The 24,694-nt window shown below is 38.4% G+C and overlaps 1 protein-coding gene across 1 annotated transcript in view; it reads right to left on the bottom strand.

Annotated features, from left to right (window-relative positions):
* The window catches only part of LOC128664575 (serine/threonine-protein kinase 10-A-like), a 345,944-nt gene that overhangs the window by 106,666 nt on the left and 214,584 nt on the right, over positions 1-24,694 (bottom strand). Inside the window, 1 exon segment of the mRNA XM_053719393.1 lies at positions 10,776-10,961. Coding sequence (XP_053575368.1) covers positions 10,776-10,961 — 186 coding nt within the window.

The following is a 24,694-nucleotide window of genomic DNA, read 5'->3' as shown; positions in this document are numbered from 1 at the left end:
CGAAGCCGGGAGAAGTCTTAGTCCAAGCGGCAAGAAGTGGTTCTCCAGATGGGCAGAAGTCTTCATCCAGACGGCATCTTCTATCTTCATCCTTCCGACGCGGAGCGACTCCATCTTCAAGACATCCGGCGCAGAGCATCCTCTTCTGTCGACGGCTCTTCAAGAATGAAGGTTCCTTTAAGGGACGTCATCCAAGATGGCGTCCCTTGAATTCCAATTGGCTGATAGAATTCTATCAGCCAATCGGAATTAAAGGTGAAAAAATCCTATTTGCTGATGCAATTTTTTTGCCATAATGGAGCAGCCCCAACCCATCCCTAAAGTTACCATATGAACTGAGTCTGTTAACCACCTTTCTACCACAGCTTAGTGTGCTTATTATAAAACAACTGAAGTAGCTTCTTCAGGTCATTTATGTGACTTATGCTTAGATTTCTTATCACATACCAATCACTCTAATGATGTTTCTATGTATACTAATGCACCTACTGTCTCCTCCTTAAAGATGGATGCAGATGGCGTACCTCCAGCAATGAAAACGTTTATTGCTACTGCCATTACGAAGGCCCTGGCTGCACTACTGCCTTCAAATAAGCAAACAAGGTCAGTTCAAATTTTACCTTCTACTAGTAATTTAAGTACTAACCTGCAAAATACTGAAGTATCTTTGATTGATGAGGATTCCTCTAACACTGAGACTCCCTTATCGGACGTAGAACCTGATAATTCCTCCTTTTTATTTAAAATTTAACATATTCATTCTCTTTTGAAGGAAGTCTTTGTCACTTTAGGGATTGAAGAAGCTAAACCTTCTAATGATAAACCCTGTATTCGTTTGAATTAAGTATATAAAACTGTTGTAAATCTCCCTGAGATTTTTCCTATACCTGATGCTGTATCTGATATGATTGCTAAAGAATGGTCTAAACCAGGTGTCTCTTTTACTGTAACCCTTCCTCAAGGTTTAAAAAAAACAACTATATTGTTTACCTGCTGCTTACGTTATAGGAAACGGTTCCTAAAGTTGATGGGGCCATTTCCATTCTAGCATTCCTTTAGAAGACAATACTTCTTTTAAAAACCCTTTAGATAAAAAACTCGAATCTTATCTAAGAAGGGCATATTTACATACTGGCTATATTCTTAGACCAGCTATATCTATTGCTGACGTAGCTGCTGCTTCTACTTTCTGGTTATCCAGTCTAGCTCAGCAGCTATCCTCTGACCCTGAATGTTCTAATCTTCTGAATTTACTTCAATATGCAAATTATTTTATTTGCAATGCTGTATTTGATATCATGATAATTAACATAAAAAATATGTCTTTAGCTATCCCTACCAGAAGAGCTTTATGATTTAAATCATAGAATGCTGATATGGTATCTAATACTAGATTACTATCCCTTTCTTTCCAAGGAAATACATTTCTTGGGTCTCAACTGGATTCTGTTATTTCCACTGTTGAGGAGGTAAGGGAGTTTTTCTTCCCCACGACAAAAAGTCAAAAGGGATATTCAAAGCTCTCAATAATTTTTGTTCCTTTCGTCAGAACATAGAACAGAAAACTGAAAACTTATTCCTCCCCTAAACCCTCTGGCTCAGTCTGGAGACCATCTTCAAATTGGAATAAATCCAAGCAGAATGAGAAACCTAATCCAGCCTCTAAGACTTCCTGAAGGTGCGCCCCCCAACCCAGTACTACTGATAGGGGGCAGATTAAAACATTTTCAAAAATCTTGGTTAGAATCTGTCCAAAATCCCTGGATTCAAAGCATTATTTCTCAGGGATATCGAATAGGATTCAGAATACGACCTCCTACAGGAAGGTTTTTTTCTCACCCATATTCCAAAATCATATGAAAGCTCAGGTTTTTCTAAAATCTTTCTCAGATCTGGAATATATAGGAATAATTGTTGCAGTTAATTTACAGGAACAGGGGATGGGATTTTATTCAAATCCCTTCATTGTACCTAAGAAGGAAAATCCTTTCAGACAAATTTTGGATCTGAAAACTCTAAACAAATTTATAAGAATTCCAACTTTCAAAATGGAAACTATCAGGACTATTCTGCCTCTTGTTCATCAAGGTCACTTTACAGTATGTCCACAATAGATTTACAGGATGCTTACCTTCACATCCCTATTCACCTAGAACATTACCAGTTCCTGAGATTCTCTTTTCTGAAGTTTGTTGCTCTTCTGTTTGGTCTAGCTACAGCTCCAAGAATATTTACCAAGGTTCTCATTGCCCTGTTATCTGTAATTAGAGTGCAGGGTGTTGTGGTATTTCCTACCTGGACGATATCCTGGTACTAGCTCAATCTTTTCATTTAGCAGAATCTCACACAAAACAACTATTGTTGTAAATTTACCAAAGAGTTCCTTGATTCCTCAGACTAAGATCAACTTTTTAGGTTTCCAGATAGATTCAGTGTCCATAACTCAAATAAACAAAGAGACAAATAAAATGGATTTTAGCGTGTCTAAATCTTCAGTCTCTCTCATTCCCTTCAGTGGCTCTGTGTATGTAAGTACTAGGTCTCATGATTGCAGCTTTGGACGCAATTCTATTTGCACAATTTCATATGAGACCTCTTCAGCTTTGTATGCTGTGCCAATGGTGCAAGGATTATACTCAAAAGATATTCTTAGATCCCAAAATGCACCTATCGCTGACTTGGTGTCTAAATCAACAATCTATTATTCAGGGGGCTTCTTTTGAACAATCAATATTTTGGAACTTCGTGCTCTCTTCAGGGCCCGTCAGACTTGGCCTCTATTGAAAAGGGAGTCTCCATGTTCAGACAGACATTATTATGGCAGTAGCTGATGTCAATCATCAAGGGGGAACACGAAGTTCCCTAACCATGATAGAGGTATCTCAAATCCTTTCTTGGGCAGAAACCAATTCCTCCTTTTGAGCCTATGCATACATTGACATTAAACTACTTTCTTGGAAAGTACTGTTTCTTTTGGCTATCTCTTCTGCTAAAAGAGTTTCTGAATTGTCTGCTCTCTCTTGTGAGTCTCCTTGTCTGATTTTCCATCAGGATGAAGCTGTTTTGCTGACTTCTTTTCAATTTTTACCTAAAGTTGTTAACTCTCACAACATTAATAGGGAAATTATCGTTCCATCCTTGTGTCCTAATCCAAAAAATGCTACTGAAAGATCCTTGCATTCTTTGGATGTTGTTAGAGCATTAAAATATTATGTTGATGCTGCTAAAGATTTCAGACAGACTTCTAGTCTGTTTGTTCTGTTTTCTTGTCCTCAGAAAGGCCAGTAGGCCTCTGCTATTTCTTAAGCTCTTGGTTGAAACTTTTTATTCATAAAGCTTATTTGGAGGAGGGTCAGCCTCGGCCTCAGAGAATTACAGCTAATTCTACTAGATTGGTTGCCACATCTTGGGATTTCAAGAATGAGGCTTCAGTTGATCAAATTTGCACTTGGTCTTCTCTGCTTACCTATACTAAATCTTGCCATTTTGCTGTATTTGCCTTGTCAGAAGCAGCTTTTGGTAGAAAGCTTACTCATGACTGATTATTTTAAATGATCAAATTAAAATTACCTTGCATGCAGGATAACCCTTAGCATCTGTAGTGCCATGCCTTCTGTATGTAGGGATGCCAGGTGAGCTCCATAAAAATACTAAACAACCTATAGGTGACTGGACATGGGACGTAGCTGGGTTCACACAATTGGCCGATTTATCAAAGTATGGTGGGCATGATTACGCTACATCCCTGAATGCCGGCAGCATATGCTATTAGCATCTTACATTGCACAAGCAGTTCTAGTGAACTGCTTGTGCAATGACGCCCTCTGCAGATTGGCCGCTTGCAGGGGGTGTCAATCAACCTGATCGTACACAATAGGACGGTTTGATGTTCGCAGTCTCAGAGGCTGTCTTAAGACCACTGCTTCATAACTGCTGTTTCCGGCAAGCCTGAAGGCTTGCGCGGAAACAGGGGCATTAACACTCACCTTATTTGTAGGAGCCAAATAAGTTTGAGTCGGCAGATAACAAGGCTAATCATTGCCATTAAGTTAGTATAAACTTAATTGTTTTGCAGTTGTTATCTATTAAAGCCAATTAGGAAAATATTTGATTCAGAGTTAGCTCTGAAAAGTCAGCAGGATGCAGTTCCAACTAACATCTTATGTTAAAGCTACACTAATAACAGGCTAAACTGACAGTCATGGTATAATGTGATGCCTGGTTGTCATGGTGGCAGTCTTAGGAGAGTGGCTTATGTGATGCAGCAGTTATGTCACAAAACCAACACAAAGCCACCACCCTGATAACTGATGCTAACTTTACTAGAGTTGCCAGACTGATCCTGCTGAGCTTCAGTAATCACTGACATGTAAATATTAGTTATCTAATATCTTTATTTCACAGCTAGCACATTACATTACAGCTTGGCTTTACAACTACAGCTCTGTATATGTGCTGGTGTGAAGAACAGTGACTACCTCCAACACAATGCAAATGGCATCCGGTGGGAGCTGCAGGTATGAACACCAATTACTACAATTAGTGTTACCATGATCACCCCAACTCAGTAACTGATTAATACTAAATCACATTTATATACATTGTAAAATAATACTGATACATTACAGAAGTAATAGTTTAAACTTTGTTGCTTCCTATGGGCACCAGTACTCTGAGTCAAAACATAGCATACAAACCATACATAATAATGATCAATATTATCTTCACACCTTTATTTAAAAAAACATATAATTTAATTAATATTTTAATTTTTAAAATAATTATTTTAAACATATAGCATTATAAGTATTATAGACATAACTGTAGGACACACCAATGCTTTTCTGTGCTTCCTCTACATATCTTTATAAGACTTGCAGGTGGTAATAAAGGCTTTAAATCAGCTTTAAGGATGGTAAGAATTACTGCATCATTAGTCTGCAAATGCTCTAAAGCAAGGACGTCTAGTAAAGGCCTAGAATATAAACCCCTCAACGTGGGCCTGCAATTTATATGCTGCAAACTCACTGGTGCTGGGACCCTCAGTAAACACTGTACTGTAAGGTGCCACATCTGATGCAGCTGTATTTTATGCTTAAACCGGATGAAGAAAAGGCAACTGGTGAACTGAAATAAATTCAGATCAGACTGGTGTTCATCTGGCCAGCAGTATACATGCTGATGGCAGATGTCCTCACGCTGCAAACTCACTGGTGCTGGGCCCCTCATTAAACACTGTACTGTAAGGTGCAAAATCTGATGCAGTTGTTTGTTGTGCTTGACCCAGATGAAGAAAAGGCAACTGGCGATCTGAAAAAAAATCAGATCAGACTGGTGCGCATCTGGCCAGCAGTATACGGGCTAATGGCAGATGTCCTCACGCTGCAACTCACTGGTGCTGGGACCCTCATTAAACACTGTATTGTAAGGTGCAGCATCTGATGCAGCTGTTTGTTATGCTTGACCCGGATGAAGAAAAGACAACTGGCGATCTGAAATAAATTCAGATCAGACTGATGCGAATTTGGCCTGCAGTATACACTCTGATGGCAGATGTCCTTCAATAATTTTTATATTACTAAACTGTAAGTATCTAAGGTAAGATTTTCTGAGATTAACAAGTTTGTAAGCTCTTTGAGCAAGACATCTCATTACCACACTAGATTGTAAATACAAATCCTGCTCCAAGGACCTACAGACATGTGCAGTAAGGTCAGGTAATTTCTCATATTTCTGTTGCACTTTTCCTTTACTTTCCCATTTCATAAAAATCTTTAGCTTTAATTTGGTTCTGTATGTTTAAAGCTTTCTGTACTTTTCAAAGCCTATTGATATAAGATATACAAATCATCTTTGTGACACTAGAACTTGAATCATAACACCAGCAATAAAGCATAATTACACTTACACTGCTATAACTTTAATAAACTGATATTAACTCAAATTGAATGGCTTAAATCCACTCTCGCTGCACATATCTGTATAATGTAATAATGTTAAGGAACTTGGCAAAGAGAATACTATGATATAATTAATATGTTTGCACTTATATCCTCAATGCAAAGCCCTGATGTATGGACACCAATAATACTACTAGGTTATAAGCACCTTGCAGCTGGTTTACAATTGTATCTGAGAACTGCAGCAACCTGGAACAAGGACTACCATGTCTGTGACACTAAACTTGAATGTCTTCAGTCACAGTGGGACAAGTACTACTGTTGGATTTTTGAAGCAGAGAGTCCTAGTGAAGCACAAGATTTGATAGGTCATGGGATGGTCCTGTATTTTATACCTCAGATTAGAAACTGAAAAAAATACTGCATTATAAGGTACAGTGTGTCATGCACTTATCTTCTTGCATTGGATGAAAAATCCTTACAAGATGTGTATAGACTAATTCATATCTGGCAAGCAGTATAACGAAGACTGGAATACTCTATGGCAGTGGCAGGAAGATTGAAGATTTCAGAGGGACTAGTGTTATGTCACATGCTGAGTGCAGTCTTACATCAGGGATTTTTTTTATTTCTCTACACTGTAATTACCCAGAGATAAGTTCTCCTTAAATACAAGATTGTAAGCTCTTTGAGCAAAGCACCGAAACACTAGATTGTAAGCTCCTTGGAACAGGGTCTGCACTTACACCCATGGAAATCTTTTAGAGCAGGTACTCCCATTGTATCAAATACATTTATTGTTGGTAATTGAGTGAGATAAACCCTCCATTTAATTAGTTCAGCAAGGAATAAATATACAATGGATAGAATATACAAATTATCCCACAGATTGTATTACTAATTCAAAATGCATTTTTAATATGGGACCCCTTATGCTCCTGTTAGTTTAAACCAGTAGTATAGCAAACTGTGAAATACATGAGGCTTAAATAACACAGCATCAACCATAGGCAGCCTGTTTCGCTACTTTGGGACTCTTTCTCACTCAAGTCATTATGGTTGATGCTGATGTCCTCAAGCATTCCATCCTTTGCTATAGGACTGCCCATTATATTGAAATGGATTTTGAATCATAAGTGTTGCAATTTTGCACAGATAAGTATATTTATTTTTTGCTATGATTAATACAATGGAGGGATGAGCCCCAAACAGGCTGTCTATGGTTGGTGCTGCTGTTCTGCTCAAGCATTAATTTCACGCTTTGTAAGTGTGGTTAAGAAAATAAATGTAATCATCAGCAAAACTGGCATATAGCCGTAAACCTAAAATCAATGCTTGAGTCCAATAACATAGCACCTACATCATACTGAAGAGCCCCAACGAGGGTGAAACAACCGGCCTATAGTAAAAAAACACTTTACATTTGTAGCATTACAATTTATTATTCCCCTGCGAGGCACCACTCTTTTTGTACTGGGATTGTATGTAAGCAGAACTACTATAGAATAATAAGGCTTCAATATATCATAAGATTCAAGATTTTGCCTGATTTCCAAGTGTCCTTGACATATTAAAAGGGTTCCTACCTAAAACTATTAAATGGTCAGATGTTCTGCACATACAGTATCTGCAATACATATGTGTGTATATTTAAATATGAGGACACAAAAAATATTTTTTAATGATAGCAGCAACTGGATCACCCGAAAACCCCTAGCAGTTATGTCCATGCTTATTTCAGTGAAGGTCTTCATTTCCTAAGTTGCCTACTTGCCTCATTTGTCAGTGCCATAATGGTCTAGCTATCTATAATAGGACCACTACTCAGATAAACAGACAAGCCTCCCTTAGAAAATGTAACCCACACTGCATAAATGTAAACTTCAAAATCCTCACATTTTCAAATATGTCGTAAACAAAACAAGCTCATCATACTGCAACACACCTAGTAAAGAAGGCTTAATTACAGTATACTGAGAACTTGAAAAACAGCCCTATTAATACTTAGAAATCAGCTATTTAGATATTTTGAATTGCACTTTTGATATAAAATATCTGGTGTCAGATCAAAGTAATTGCCAATTAAAGATGATTACTACATTATTTGTTTACAAACTGAATAATAAGTATGAATGTTTGCATTTTTATTCTTTCAGGATTTAGATAGAACATTACAGGCAATTTTAAATGATTTTCCAATTTACTCCTATTGTCAAATGTGCTTAATTCCCTTGATATACTTTGCTAAAGTCACAAAACACATCAACATTTAAAAGTACAGTTACACTCATAATAACACTATCTAAAAAAAAAATATTAAATAAAAATATTGCATTAAAAAGTTATAAGGGCTCAAAGATATGAGGTCTCAGGCGTTATAAAAAAAAAAGGCTGCAAAGGGCTTTAACATAAAGATACATACAAATACAAATGTCCAAATATGTATTTCTGTGTGTATGTGTGTATATATATATATATATATATATATATATATATATATATATATATATATATATATATATATATATATATACACACATATGTGTATACATATGTAATTATATGTGTATATACGTATTTACAGACATATAAACACATAAATACATATGCATACATATACACACATTTATTTAAGTGCATTGGAGCCCTTTGCAGTTAGGTAGATGTAAACATGAAAAACATATTTATGCTCTTATCTGCCGTCATTATCTATGTTTCTATGAGCAGAAATGCTTCTTGTAATCACAATAAAAGTAATCACTTTTACTGTGAACAGAACATATGTATGTATATATATATATATATATGTATGTATATATATATATATATATATATATATATATATATATATATATATATATATATATATATATATATATAGAAATACAGGACAAGCGCACTCCAAGGGACTTATCAAAAATCACTTTAATCACTGATTAAAGTGATTTTTGATAAGTCCCTTGGAGTGCGCTTGTCCTGTATTTCTATCTATTTTGTTTGCTGCACCCAGGGCATAAGGACTTTTGTCATTGGGAGTGCAATTTTCTGCTTATATATATATATATATATATATATATATATATATATATATATATATATATATATATATATATATATATATATATATATATATATATATATATATATATATACTGTATATTTCACCTACTTAGAACCAGAGGTGGCATTTACTTGTCAATGCAATATATGCTGTGTGAGCAGGTGCAGTGTTTGCATAAAGGTGTACTATCTTATGTACTATATGCACTACATTCAAACTGATTTACTAACTCAGACTTGGAGTCTTCTAATGGATTGGAGTGGCTAAGAAATTAAAGCAAAACTAATATAACCTGAGCTGCTGTAATGCTTTTGCATTGGAATTTTGATGGACTTGAATGGGACCAAAATTAGTCGATGCAGTATTTCACAACTACTTCATGTCAAATTGATTTGCGACTAAAACTAAAATTTGTGAATTGATGTCAATATATCAAGAAAGTGCTGGGGTGGTGACTAGCCACAGAATTTTTCTTGTTTCCTGTATGGGTGCTTTTTTATTTTATTGCATAAAAATTAAAATGACCCTTATGAATTAGTCTCCTAAGAGTGTGAACCCATTGCCCAACTGTTTAGAGGGATATAGCTGTAACTCACTCACTGTAAACCCACAGAAGGTTGAAACATCTACATCTAGGGTTGTAAGGCACAATCTGGCCAGAAACAAGTTGCCCCAAGAGACAAGGGGGGGCAGAGACTAGACTCAAAGGGCCAGATTACCAGTTGAGTGCAAAATATTGCTTACGCTAAAGGGATATTTGTGCTCAACTGAGTAATACCAGCACATGCTAATGTGCACTGGTATTACGAGTTAGGTGCCAGGTCCTGTTCGCATTGCATTGCGCTCACAAGAGCACGCTTCCATAGGCTCCAATGGGAGCCTCGTTCTGATGCCGTCATACATGGTACAGAACCTAAGCACAGCGAAGAGGGTAAGTAGTGCAGCGAGGGGCAGCAATTTTATATATGAATATATACATATATATTTATGTGTTAATATGTGTATATACAAATATTAACACATAAATATACTGTATATGTATATAAGTATATACATATATATTTACTGAAAACACACAGTTCCCATAGTCCACAATGTAGAGGCACTCTTAATTGCCGTTTTATCTAACAACTCACACCCGCCAATCTCTAACCCCTTAAAACTGCCTAGTGCAGTATTCTTTTATGAAAAAAAGCTAAAAAAAATTCTTAAAAGACTCTCTATTTTGGGGGAAAAAAATCTGATCTCTGCTTAATTTTTATGAGTGCTAATTTCTACCGCAAGCTCACAGTAGCAATGACCAGCCACTTGCTGGTTAAAACTAGCCCAAAATAAGCTATTGTGCTTTTGTTTAAGAGACACTCAAGTCAAAATTAAACTAACATGATTCAGATAGAGCATGCAAATTTAAACAACTTTCCAATTTACTTCCATTAACAAAATGTGCACAGTCTTTTTAAATTTACACATTATGAGTCACCAGCTTCTACTGAGCATGTGCAAGAGTTCACAGAATATACATATATGCATTTTTGATTGGCTGAAGGCTGTCACATGATACAGGGGGAGTGGAGATAGCATAACTTTAAAATTTGTCAGAAAAAAAATCTACTACTCGGACTAAGTGCTATTACATTGTCTTTTTATCATACATTTGTTGTTTACGCAAAGCTTCTGTATTTACTGGTACTTTAATTCTCTGAATGTGCGTTCCTTTTTTTTTTATGTGTACACACAAAGTTCTCCAGGATTTAGTAGATACAGTTTTTATTTCCAAACGCAAGGGTCAGTCTGCAGCATACAATTAGTATTACCTGCTTACTCCTCTCTTTCTGCTCTGCCATGCTCAGTCCTTGGCTCTTCATACTCTCCTTGAACCTATTCATGCGAACCCTGGCCTCATATCGCTGGGCTTTCTGGTTTTGTGTTCTCTCTTGTACTTGTCGGGTTTTCATGTCATCTAGTAATATGCTTTGGAAATGCTTTAGCCTCTCCATTTCCTTTAAGATACATAAAAAAATAAATAAAAAAATAAATAAATATATATATATATATATATATATATATATATATATATATATATATATATAAAATATAAGTTCAGTTTATTCTAGAACTAAATATTTGCCTAAGTAAGGTTGTGAAATTATAAGAATCAGCCTTTGCATTAAATACCATAATTTGAAGATATATTACAATTATAAACAAGAATAAAAAAAATATATAATCAGCCTAAAGACAATTGTAACACAAAACACTATATTCTGAGCACAATATTACAGTATCAAGAAAAGTATTGTAGACTAAATATTATTAGGCAGCTCCTAGAGGCTGCTTGGACGATCTGCTCCACCCACCTCCTCTCCCCTCAACAGATGCCTGTGCGCAGCCCGTATGTGGGTGTAAGAAATTTAATTTAAAAAAATGTTTAATTATAGGGATAGTTTAGATAAGCTTAGTTTGTAGGAAATGTATTACAATAGTGTTGCTCTTGTGTGAGAATTAGATTAAGCTCATTGAGCAAATGACACACTTGCCTATTTATCTTATACAGCTGATATCGTTCTGCTTTTATATTCTTTGAATATTGAGTACTATTTCCCTATAGCATAGGCGTAGCCAGCGGCCGAGGCGGCGCCCTAACATTTACTATATACAGCATTATAGCTATCATATCAAACTCAATTGTCTTGCTCCATTTCTTATAATAATACTATTTCTCTGGTACTAGTATCTAATTTGTACCGCAGTGTGTTGTTTGTTCCCACAGTCCCTCAAGCTATGGGGTTCAGCTGATAACTTAGGAGCAGTCTTTCATAATTAGAGATGTTTTGTACTATAAGGATCTCATCCTGATTCCCACACTCCACCTTTGCCTACACCCACAGTTCGCATACCCATGTTGTCTCCCATATTTTAATCTAAATGGGCTACTTATGGCGCTTGTATAGCGCACTTAATGGCTAAACACTAAACATATCATATTCGCAGCTGCTTAAAAAGGGTATCTCACTGAGTGTTGCATCATCCTGTCCTGAGGCAAAGAGTGCAAATTCATACCCTGCTAAGAAAGACTTAGTTATAGTGTGGCGCATAGCTCCATTTTGTGATGCAGGCTGGACCTGCATTACAACTTTAATTATTTTACACTACATTTGGATTCAGCTCGTTTAGCTATGTTATTCTATTAAGTATGGACTTGATAGCTCTCCAGTATTAGGCACAGTGCCTGATTGATATATCACTAACCCTTGAACTACCCACTGATATTTGCTGTTTATCTTGTTAACATACTTCCCTGAGTATCTCCTATACTAATAAATAAGCCTGAAAAGACCCTGATTGCACACCCTATTCAACGCATTCAATTTCCCACCTCCCCTCCCCCCACCCCCATAATGACCCTCCTATCTCAGGAGGTCTAACTACGCGGCTTCTCTTGTCTATGCCGCAACCTACCTATCTATTTTTATCTATCCTATGCCATACTCTAACTATCTACACCTTCATACTTTACCACACTATTTACACAGCAAGTTTATATATTTACTCTTATTATTGCTTCCAATACCAATCACTAACTATTCTAAAAATTAAAAAACCCGAGGTTTATTAATGAGATCCAAAAGTGATCTCCTGAGTTACAATTTCCTTCTTTCGCTTCATTACTACTTGTTGCTTTTGTTGGCCCAAAAGTAATTTATTATGTCATATAGTAGGTCCCTGAAGGATTAACACTCTATCTGTATAATGCTTACAAGCTATGTAACTTGTTGACTATACGCCTCTTTCATGTCTATTTTATTACTCCTGTAACATTGAAGCCTTATTTCATGTGACGTAAGAATTTGTTATGATGTTCTATGTATGCCTTTAACTAAACCTCAATAAAAATTATAAAAAAAAAAAAAAAAAAAAAAAAAAAAAAAAAAATGTTTACACTCTGGCTGTGGAGTCTGCTTGAGCAACTGCCTAATTGTAGGGCCACCTCTGTACTTATGTTATCTCAGCTTTCTAATTCACCAGTACTGTACATTTCATTAGAATCAACCAACCCAGTTGTTAGTGATACACCCAAAGCAATGATTTTTACACTTTACTGACAGTGACACACACAGTGCAATGATTTGGCCATCCCCTTAACTGCCATAAACATACACTCAGCTGTGATGTGACTCTCTTGGCTGCCAATAGCATACACAGTGCTGTGATTTTATCATGGCTCACAATTTCCACTCACCCACTCATCCTGGGTGAGTAGGAATTGAACTAGGGCAAGTAGAGAGGGAAATACATGCTGTCTATACATCAGTGGCGTCACTAGGGTTGGTGTCACCCGGTGCATAAGTTATGGTGTCACCCCCCCCCAGAAAGCAGACACACACAAAAACACAGGCACACACACATACAAACACTCAGACACACTTGAAAACATACTCAGATGCACACACAAACACTCGGAAACACACTCAGACACACACACAAAAACACACACAAAAACACTGAGACACACACACACACACACACAAAAACTCAGACACACACATACAAAATATGTAAACTGCATTGCATTAATTATAAAGCTCATGCCTAGAGCTGCTCCCTGGCTCAGCAGAGCATCAAATGAAAGATAAACAGAGCACTCTAAAATAAATCACTGAAGAAAAGGTTTAGGCGCGCAAACTATGAAAATTCTGCTCTCTGACTCTGTTCCAAGTCTGTCAGTGCACAGCCCTGGGCCGCATGTCACTGAGCAATGAGCACAGATAGGCAGGCAGGTTCAGGCTAGCAGCGCAACTTTGCAAGCCCCACGGCACGCCCACAACATTCATAGTGAAATTGGGCAGGGGAGGAGCAAAGTACAAACAAGCAAAAGCAGCCGGGAAAACTGTTGAAATAGCAGCACTGGCTCAAGGGGCAAAAAAATTGTGTGTCTACAACCTCCCCAGTCCCACTAATGTTCACAAATGCCAGCCTCTAATAAAATAATCTATGCATCTCAACATTGTATTTCTTTGAATTTCAATAAATAAAAAAAATAAAAAATTTTTTTTGGTGTCACCCCTTGGAGGGTGTCACCCAGGTGCGGCCCGCACCCCCCTAGTGACGCCACTGCTATACATTGTGCAAAATGACCATCAAATGTATATATTTGTAATAATTGTATTAAAAGGATTTTATTTTGTCATGGTTTAAAATAAAAAATATGGGTGCAATCAGAAGTGGAGAGCGACAGTTTAGCTCTCCTTGTAGCTTAGGACTTGACATTTTGAGCCCTGATTTTACACCCCCTCCTTGTTTTCTCTCTTGGTTGCTAGTAACACAAAATATAATGATTTGCATCTGCTTTGTACCAGTAACACAAAGATGATCTCTGCACCCATGTTGTGCCAGTAACACAAAAAGCACTTATTTAAAACCTTATGTAGATCAGTGATTTAACACTGTTCTTTTGAAGCCTAAATTTCTTTCATAAGATGGTGAGAGTCCATGAGCCATCACATGTGGGATTAAAGTTTTTCACTTGCCTGCCACAGGTGTCGCTGGGACTTGTCCTGCTGCCTCCTCCTATTGGTGCTTCAAATTAGACCTTGAGTTAGTGTGGACTGCACAGGATGGGCTCCTCTACAGGAAGCAGTTACCCTTCAGCTCGGTAAGCAGGGTAGAGTGGGTGCTGACAGGCAAGTAGGTATTTTGCACGCACAAAGCCTGCAGGCTATTAGCATGAACGTGTACACAAGGTTCTCATAACCAGGAGTCATACACCATATAAAACTACATGCCATTTTAGTCACTTTTTGAAAGGAAAATACCTATAAAAATGGGCTACTGTCATTTTCTTTCATGTAATTAACAAGAGTCCATGAGCTAGTGACGTATGGGATATACATTCCTACCAGGAGGGGCAAAGTTTCCCAAACCTTAAAATGCCTATAAATACACCCCTCACCACACCCACAAATCAGTTTTACAAACTTTGCCTCCAAGGGAGGTGGTGAAGTAAGTTTGTGCTAGATTCTACGTTGATATGCGCTCCGCAGCAAGTTGGAGCCCGGTTTTCCTCTCAGCGTGCAGTGAATGTCAGAGGGATGTGAGGAGAGTATTGCCTATTGAATGCAGTGATCTCCTTCTACGGGGTCTATTTCATAAGGTTCTCTGTTATCGGTCGTAGAGATTCATCTCTTACCTCCCTTTTCAGATCGACGATATACTCTTATATTTACCATTTCCTCTACTGATTCTCGTTTCAGTACTGGTTTGGCTTTCTACAAACATGTAGATGAGTGTCCTGGGGTAAGTAAGTCTTATTTTCTGTGACACTCTAAGCTATGGTTGGGCACTTTATTTATAAAGTTCTGATGCATTTTTCATCAGTTTTAGTAACAAACTAGAGAAACAAAACACATAAACTCTAGTTGAGTTTATAAGATATCTTCCTGGGTTCAATACACCCACTGTGAATCGGCGCCTCCTTTGTACACATTAAGAACAAACTACTCTTTCCTTTCTATAGTTGTTTCTGTAGTCCCATCTCTCTGTCCAGAGGCAAAAAATGCTAAAGAGATATTTCCTTCTATTGGCAGTGAGAGTCCACGAGAATATTCATAACCTATGGGAAATACTATTCCTGGCCACCAGGAGGAGGCAAAGACACCCCAAACAAGACTATAAATATCCCTCTTCCCCTACCCCCCAGTAGTTCTTTGCCTCGTATCATGGAGGTAGGCAGAGAGAGGTGCTCTGTAAAGAAAAAAATCAAGTTTAATATGGATTGGCTCAGGAGAGCCGCGGATCATATATCCATGTAAGTCTCAATTGAGTATTGGTATATATAATACTGGTCAACGCTGGATTTCCCATGCCTCTTTCCAGTCTTACCTACATCCCCTGTCTGATAACGCGGTGTGTTTCACACTAAATTACAGACTCATGATAGGTAAGTTGTCTCCTCTTTCATGGCAACATGTCTAATAAAGAGGTGGTGTAAGTCTTGTCCCTGCTCTAGGATACGTGTTCTGTGCACATTCCTATCCCTTCTGCAAGGTATGGGCATAGGGCTGAGAGGGCTGCGCCTCAGCACGTTTGTACGCAGGACAGTGACTAGCATTCTGTCCTATAGTGGACTTAATAAGACCCAGTCAAAATCACACTTAATCCATTTCCAGTTTCCCCTGTTACTTATACCAATATTTTGCAAGCGCCCACTGAGGGCTTATGGGTTTACTATAGACCGCAGGCTATTCTTTAATACAGGCCATAGCGATGGGCGGTGAAGCTGAATCCCACCATAGGCAGCACCATTTCCACTGTGCAGAAGTCCTGTGGGAGAGCGTTAACAATGGGTCTCAGCTGGACCAGTGGTGGTAAGACGCCCTAAACTGGGCTTTAAAGGGGTGAATCGACTACTAATCGACTACCTTACAGCTAAACCCCTAAGACTCCTAACCTAACTCATCCTAAGTTACACAAAATAACAAACCTTTAAATTAAACAAAATAAAAAAACACATTACCAAAGAAAACAACAAAGCAAAAAACAAAACCCAGTTGTGCCTATCCTTAAACTAAAGTCCCCTTAAAAAAAAAAAAGGTCACCCCAAAATAAAAAACCCTATACTAACACTAAAACCTAGTCTAACAATTGCTCTAAAAAGGGCATTGTGTAGGGTATTGCCCTAAAATGATTTAGCTCTTTTACTTGGCAACAAAAATCTCTATTCTTAAACCAAGCCTACTTTAAAAACCTACTCTAACAATTGCCCTGATAAAGGCATTTGGTAGGGCAGTGCCTTAAAGTGATTATAGCTCTTTTTGACAATACAAAAATTTAAAAATATTATAAAGTTATAACAATTAAAAACATAATAATAATGATAATAAATAAAATTATGAAGAAACAAATTACGTTGTAGAATTCAGTGGCTACATCGGCCCGTATAAAAGCAATCCTTTTAGCCAGTAGCCGACCTGCAGATTAACCAAAGTAATAGAGCAGCAACCGGGAGGTTATAGTACCCCTAAAACAACCTCTGGCAGACCTGACATCAGTGACTGTGCAGCAATAGTGGCCTTCATGTTACCTTGAAAGAAGGATTTTATTATGTTTACCATCTCTTCCACCTGGGGCCCCACAAATATGGCCCCAATAGTAGGAGGGACTCCAGAACCAGGCAACAACTCTTTAGCATAAGAATCCATGGTTATGCAACAGCCTCCAATATGATCTTGGGAGTGTTGGGTAGGTAAGTTGGCTGGAGTCCAATATACATAGCAGGGAGAATCTGACCGAGCTGTAGGATTGCATGAACAGTGGTCAATTCCACTCCCAGTTCAACAGACACATTTAGGGATTCCAGCTCATCAACAATGAATAAGGATTAAGTTGTGCTTGCCATCTCTTCCATCTGAGTTATCCCCAGTCAACTCCAGGATCAAAAGGGAACACATTACGATCAGAAGACTCCAAGACAGGATGTGGCAAGGACAGGGAAGGTAGGTTGTCTAGAGTTCCATAAACATAGTGGAGAGAATCTGACTGCACCAGAAAATCTGCCAAATCACAAGCATGTGTGTCTTGGAGATCTTGCAGTCCCAAGCAAAATGCATCAATTGCCCTGACACACAGTGATTTTGTGGGGCAGGTTTGGGGATTCATGTGGAAGGGCCCCAAGTATGAAAAGGCAGCTATGGAAACTATCAGAGAATCCACAGACATAGTCGATCTTGCATCTCAAGATGGCTGCTACCCAGAAGCCTCTAAATAATCAGTTTTGGTTAAGAAAAGGGGAGCCAGGTTTCCTATGTATGGTTATTTTCGTCTTAAGTACAAATAGGATAATGTTGACAACTCGCTCACAACCCTTTTTATAATGAATGCATTGTATTCAGTGATTCCAGTCACTACAATAAATACAGTGGATCGTGAAAGGGAACCCCCATTCCATACTGCAGTGTCTTGTATCTTCCATATAATAATGATTAATTGTCAAAAGGAACTTTACAGTCAAACTGACGTGCAAATCAGTGCATTACAGTTTTGATTAGAAGCATGTCCAGGGCCGTCTTTAATATTGACTGACACTGGGCAAACATTTTCTTGCCCCCCCCCCCCCATGCAATTTCACTCTCCACCCCAACATCCCAATAAGCAACTAAATCAATTTATTTGATCATGTTTTTTTTATTTATTAGCCCAGCAGTGGATCATCCACTGCTAGGCTAATCATTAAATAAAACAAAATAAATTGCAATATGTGAAACTGAACCTAAGCAGTACTAATAAGTAAATAAATACTTATATTCCTCCACTGTGGATTCATTTAATATGCTTTTGAATGTGATTCTGCTGTGAGTTTAGCTGGTTAAAGAGATTTAGGGCAGCCAACAGGAGCAAAGCAAGGTAAAGACTGAGGATGAAGCATGGAGTTGCAGACAAATATAAGTTTACTGACTGGAACAGCAGAACTACTACTACTACTACTATGGGAAGCTGTAAAATCTGGGACAGAGAGCAAAAAACCTATAAAAATAAACCTTACCTTAATGTGTGAAGTATCAGCATGACACTATACATCAGCCACAGCAGCACATGTCACGTCTTTGCTAGGAACAAGTTCCTTCTCACCCTGCACTAGACAATGCTGCATGGGGGAGGGGCATGTGTGCACTCACTTATTCTTCCCACTGACACCTTTCTACAAAGCACTGTTCCCCTAACAAACTTCAGTTAGTTGATCTTAAGGGCACATCAGAAAGAGCAGGGCTAAGGGGACCAGCAGACTGGATGCTGTCTCCCCAAGGCTGCATGGATACAATGTGAGACGAGTCACACAGCATCAAGACTGAAGAGAGCAGTGTGCGCTCCAGCTTTCTGCCGCATGTGCCTACAGTCAGCCCTACCCAGAAACAATCCCCACCACCAGAGCAGATACCTGGTAACAGTGGTAACCCCAGCAGGACCTTTTCTGAAGCAGTGGAAATGGCTGGATGCCGAGTTAAGGCTTAGCATTCAGTGCTGCACAGTGCACATCTAAAACAGCACATGGCAATAGCTTGGCATGTCACATGACACCGGCACGGTCTGGCACAGTTTCTCACAAATAAATATAAGCAGATAAATTTTGACTGTTACAGTATTAAGACTGTGTGTCCCCCCCATGTCACATGACATCAGCAGTCTGGCATGAACCAAATTTTTTATTTTTTTAGGACTCTTGGGTCCCTCAACAAAGACTGGGCCATGGACAGCTGCCCCTTTTGCCCTGTGTTAAAGACGGCCCTGAGCATGTCTGCAATACAAAATCTTTTGCAAAAATGCTTCCAGAAAAAGCTTTTATTGCTTTATTGTTAGCTTTTACTGTATACATTCCATATGGAGTATCCATCCATGGGGTGGAAATACCATTGGTGCAGCAGGTGCAGTGGCACCAGGGCCCTAGTGCTGGGGGGCCCATAACAGCCAGTCTCTACATAAGAGTGTGCAGAATGTGTGCAATCCTAATGCAGGGGAGCTTTTTATTAGTGCAGGTCAATCTAACTATCTTCAAAATCATTATACAGAGCACCATGTATATTAATTGCTTACTACTGAGCTACCTTTGGGGGGGGGGGGGCAAAAAACCTTGCACCAGGGCCCTCTTTTGACTAGGTCCACTACTGATTCATCCTATACTCTGTGTACTTGCATTGACAGCCTGCATCTGCTGAGAGAGCCTGGGTGATGTATATAGGGTTGCCACCTGCCCCGGTATCACCGGGACAGCCCCGGAATCAGGTGAAATGTCCCGTGTCCCGGGTCATCCTCTGAATGTCCCAGACTCCTCCTACATGCCAATATAGCAGCTGTTGAGTGCAGCGCTTTCTGCAAACGTACATCCATATCAACACTAGCTGATATGGATGTACGTTTGCAGAAAGCGCTGCACTCAACAGCTGCTATATTGGCAAAAATCTACCTCCCACCTTCTTTTGCTGCATCTTGCGGACCTCGGAGGCCACCATATTTAGTTATGGTATGGTCCATAGGAAACACGCAGGGTGTCTCCATCTTTAGTGCTGGAAATGGCCCGCCCCTGCCTGATGTCATGAGAAAGAGGAAATGGCTTTCCTTTATTTTGTTAAGTGACTTCTATTGCTGGGGTTGGTCCATCCTTGTCTTGCAGGGATGGAGCTCCTGTCTGAGCTAATTATCTTTGCTAACTGGAACACGGGCTGCACGGTAGTAATCTGCATGGTGCTGAAGTTCCCTCAGATCTACTCTGTCTTGTCAGCTAGGTCTGCAGAGGGAGTGAGTTTAATCAGCGTCTTGCTGGAGCTGACCGGGTAAGAGCTGACAGTGGAAGTATCCTGCCTGCTTCCTATGCAAACAATGTTCCACGTGTATGAGATAACAAGACTTCCTTTTTTTTATGCTTTTCTTCTTTTCTGGCTTCTACTTTTAACTTACCGACCTGCAAATCCTTTTGACATGCAGTTAGTGTTCTCTGTGTGTTTAACCATACACTGTATTTGAGTAACATACATATGTAGTAAACTTATAAGGATCTGGTGGGTAGGTCACATATTTAAAGGGACATTAAACATATATATATATATATATATATATATATATATAATATATAATATATATTTATATATAAATATTAAATATATATTTATATATATATATACAAAACACGGAAGGGGACTGCACTCTCAGACCGGGTACACATCCATGACCCTGCAACATGCACATCCCTGGGTGCACAATAGCACTCTCAAGAAGCTGCACTGTCCTCAGAGCCACAGGCAGTTAACCCCAGACAGGTCTGGGTGCACGGCCCATAGGGAAAATTACAAAACAAATTAATACAGCACACAGAGAAAGTCCAGCACTCACTTACAAGCTCTCAGCTAAGATTAAAAGCAAAAAATGGAAGATTGAGTTACCGCATCTGACCAAATGGGTTAAGCCCAGGTACCACGTCAAGGTCTCTTCCAAAACCTGAGTCCCTAAACAGCCACACAATGCAAGCTCTCAATCCAACATGTATATATACATACATATATTATATATATATATAGATATTATATATAATATATATTATATATATATATTATATATAAATTATTTATATATATATACAGTATATATAAAAATGTATTTCATAAGGAATTTGAGGCCGCAAGAAGCCAAGCCCCAAGCCACGCCCTGAGACACACACTCTCCACGCCTATTTAAAAAGTGTCCAGGAATTTTCTGAGCAAAAGGTGGCAACCCTAGATGTATATTTTATATTGATATTGGAGTAATAGGCATGCAAGGATTATTTTTGCAATGGAAAAAAAGGAGAGCGCCAGTTGATATGAACAATAGGTATACAGATACTTTCAGTTTATATATATTTATAACAGCTAACAGGCGTTCCAGGGTCTACCAAAAAGAGTCAAATGAATAACAAAACTGACAGTGCGGAGTCACTCTTAAAATTAAAATATTTTAATATAAAAATGTATAAAAGTAAAAATACAGCTCAATTACTGTGATTAAAAACACAATATCTGAAGAAACACTTGCCTGGCTGTTCTGGTACACCTAAAGGAGGGGCTGGACCCCAAAACGTGTAGTGGAGTAAACTGTGAAACAAGTCTGGTCAAGCCAGTATTTGTTCATATGCTGTGTTTTATTCACAATAATTGAGCTGTATTTTCACTTGCATACATTTTTATATTAAATTATTTTTAATTTTAGGAAGGATTAGTTTTACACTTTATGGGATGGTGGCGTTCCTTTCCATCAGTTAAATGTTGGGTCGTTTTTTGATGTTGGTTAACTTAGCCTGTGGTTTTTCAGAAGGCTGTTCAGTAAAATCTCTACAAAAATACCGAAATTTGAAGGGCCATGATACCCAAAGTTTAACCCCTTAAGGACCAAGGCCATTTTTCAATTTCTTTCCCTTAAGGACCAGGGCTATTTTTACATTTCTGCGGTGTTTGTGTTTAGCTGTAATTTTCCTCTTACTCATTTACTGTACCCACACATATTATATACCGTTTTTCTCGCCACTAAATGGACTTTCTAAAGATACAATTATTTTCATCATATCTTATAATTTACTATTAAAAATATAAAATATGAGGAAAAAATTGAAAAAAACACACTTTTTCTAACTTTGACCCCCAAAATCTGTTACACATCTACAACCACCAAAAAACAACCATGCTAAATAGTTTCTAAATTTTGTCCTGAGTTTAGAAATACCCAATGTTTACATGTTCTTTGCTTTTTTTGCAAGTTATAGGGCAATAAATACAAGTAGCACTTTGCTATTTTAAAACCACTTTTTTTTCAAAATGAGCGCTAGTTACATTGGAACTCTGATATATGTCAGGAATACCTGAATATCCCTTGACATGTATATATTTTTTTTAGAAGACATCCCAAAGTATTGATCTAGGCCCATTTTGGTACATTTCATGCCACCATTTCACCGCCAAATGCGATCAAATAAAAATAAATGTTCACTTTTTCACAAATTTTTTCACAAACTTTAGGTTTCTCACAGAAATTATTTACAAACAACTTGTGCAATTATTGCATAAATGGTTGTAAATGCTTCTCTGGGATCCCCTTTGTTCAGAAATAGCAGACTTATATGGCTTTGGCGTTGCTTTTTGATAATTAGAAGGCTGCTAAATTCCACTGCGCATCACACGTGTATTATGCCCAGCAGTGAAGGGGTTAATTAGGGAGGATGTAGGGAGCGTCTAGGGTTAATTTTAGCTTTAGTGTAGTGTAGTAGACAACCCCAAGTATTGATCTAGGCCCATCTTGGTATATTTCATGCTACCATTTCACCGCTAAATGCGATCAAATAAAAAAAAAACGTAAAATATTTCACAATTTTAGGTTTCTCACTGAAATTATTTACAAATAACTTGTGCAATTATGGCATAAATGGTTGTAAATGCTTCTCTGGGATCCCCTTTGTTTAGAAATAGCAGACATATATGGCTTTGGCGTTGCTTTTTGGTAATTATAAGGCCGCTAAATGCTGCTGCGCACCACACATGTATTATGCCCAGCAGTGCAGGGGTTAATTAGGTAGCTTGTAGGGAGCTTGCAAGGTTAATTTTAGCTTTAGCATAGAGATCAGCCTCCCACCTGACACATCACACCCCAGGATCCCTCCCAAACAGCTCTCTTCCCTCCCCCATCCCACAATTGTCCCCGTCATCTTAAGTACTGGCAGAAAGTCTGCCTTTACTAAAATAAAAAGTATATTTAAAAAAATAATAATAATTGTATAGCATATTTACATATGCTGCTGTGTATAGCTCTCTAACCCTTCCCCTCTACCTTACTGGGAGCCATCTTGGGTACTGGCAGCTGTCTGCCAGTACCCAGTTTAGAAAAAAATGCCTTTTTTTTTATATATATATTTTTTTTCTGTAGTGTAGCTTGACCCCCCATAGACAAACCACCACCCCCTCCCAGATCCCTTACAATAATTTTTTTCTGCTGATCCCCCCTGTCTCCCACTTATCACCTTTTTCTGTAGTATAGCGGTTCCCACCCGCTCCCTCCCCGTGCACATGCCCGCCCTCCGCTCCCGACATCCCCGCCCCCCTCTCTCTTCAATGTTCCATCGATGGCCGCCCACCCGCCTCCCACGTCGGCTCCCACCCACCAACGATTGCGGCCATCGATGCTCGTGCAGAGAGGGCCACAGAGTGGCTCGCTCTGCATCGGATGGGGGAAAAATATTATTGCAGGATGCATCACTGCAATAACTGTAAAGCGGCTGGAAGCGATCAGGATCGCTTCCAGCCGCTTTAATCCCCAAAGTCGTACAGGGTACATCGCTGGTCTTTAAAGACCAAGTTGTGTGCGACGTACCCTGTACGACTCGTGTCGTTAAGGGGTTAAGCACTTGAAACTGATGCAGCATAGCTGTAAAAAGCTGACTAGAAAATATTACCTGAACATCTCTATGTAAAAAAGGAAGATATTTTACCTCAAAATTTCCTAAGTAGCAACATTCCAAAATATAGGGGATTTAAGCAGTCAATCAGGACTCTAGTTTATTGAAGTTTATTATAAAATCTCACAAGATTTAAGTGAAATCTCATAAGATCACAGTAAAGCAAAGTGTGACATCAGCACTGATGAAGCTATTGGCTTTTATGTTGTTGTTTGTTACTTTTTTTCAACATGCAGCTGACAGTACCTGATAGATAGCTGTTCACAGAGAATTTACTGTTGTGAGATTAAGAAATTTTGAGGTAAATATATTTAGAGGTATATAGAGATGTTCAGGTGACATTTTCTTGTCAGTTTTTTCAGTAATGCTGCATAACTTTCAGGTGATTTAGCATTTAGGTATTATGTCCCTTCAAATGTCCAGTTTTTCTAAAGTCCCATGAGTGACAGCTAACTTTTAAATGCCTTTCATTGTTCTATGCATTGTATGCATGTAAATATAGCACACAAAAATGCTTATATTTTACTGGAACTCTGTTCTGTTCTCAGGGGCGAAACTACAGGGGGTGCAGGGGTCGCAGGTGCGACTGGGCCCCTGAGAGTGGGGGCCCAGCTTAAAAAAAAATAAATTTTTTTTTTATAATTTTTTTTTTATAATTTTTTTTTTTTTTTATAAAAAACGTTAACCTACCACTGCCTGCACTGATATCATGTGAGTGTGACATGACTACAGGGTTTAGTGTTTCTGTTTTACCCATTGGTGTTTATGTGT

Source organism: Bombina bombina, chromosome 6 (genome assembly GCF_027579735.1).
Source record: "Bombina bombina isolate aBomBom1 chromosome 6, aBomBom1.pri, whole genome shotgun sequence".
NCBI classification, from domain to species: domain Eukaryota; kingdom Metazoa; phylum Chordata; class Amphibia; order Anura; family Bombinatoridae; genus Bombina; species Bombina bombina.
The sequence above is the reverse complement of the archived record's forward strand: the minus strand, read 5'-3'. Positions and strand labels throughout refer to the sequence as shown.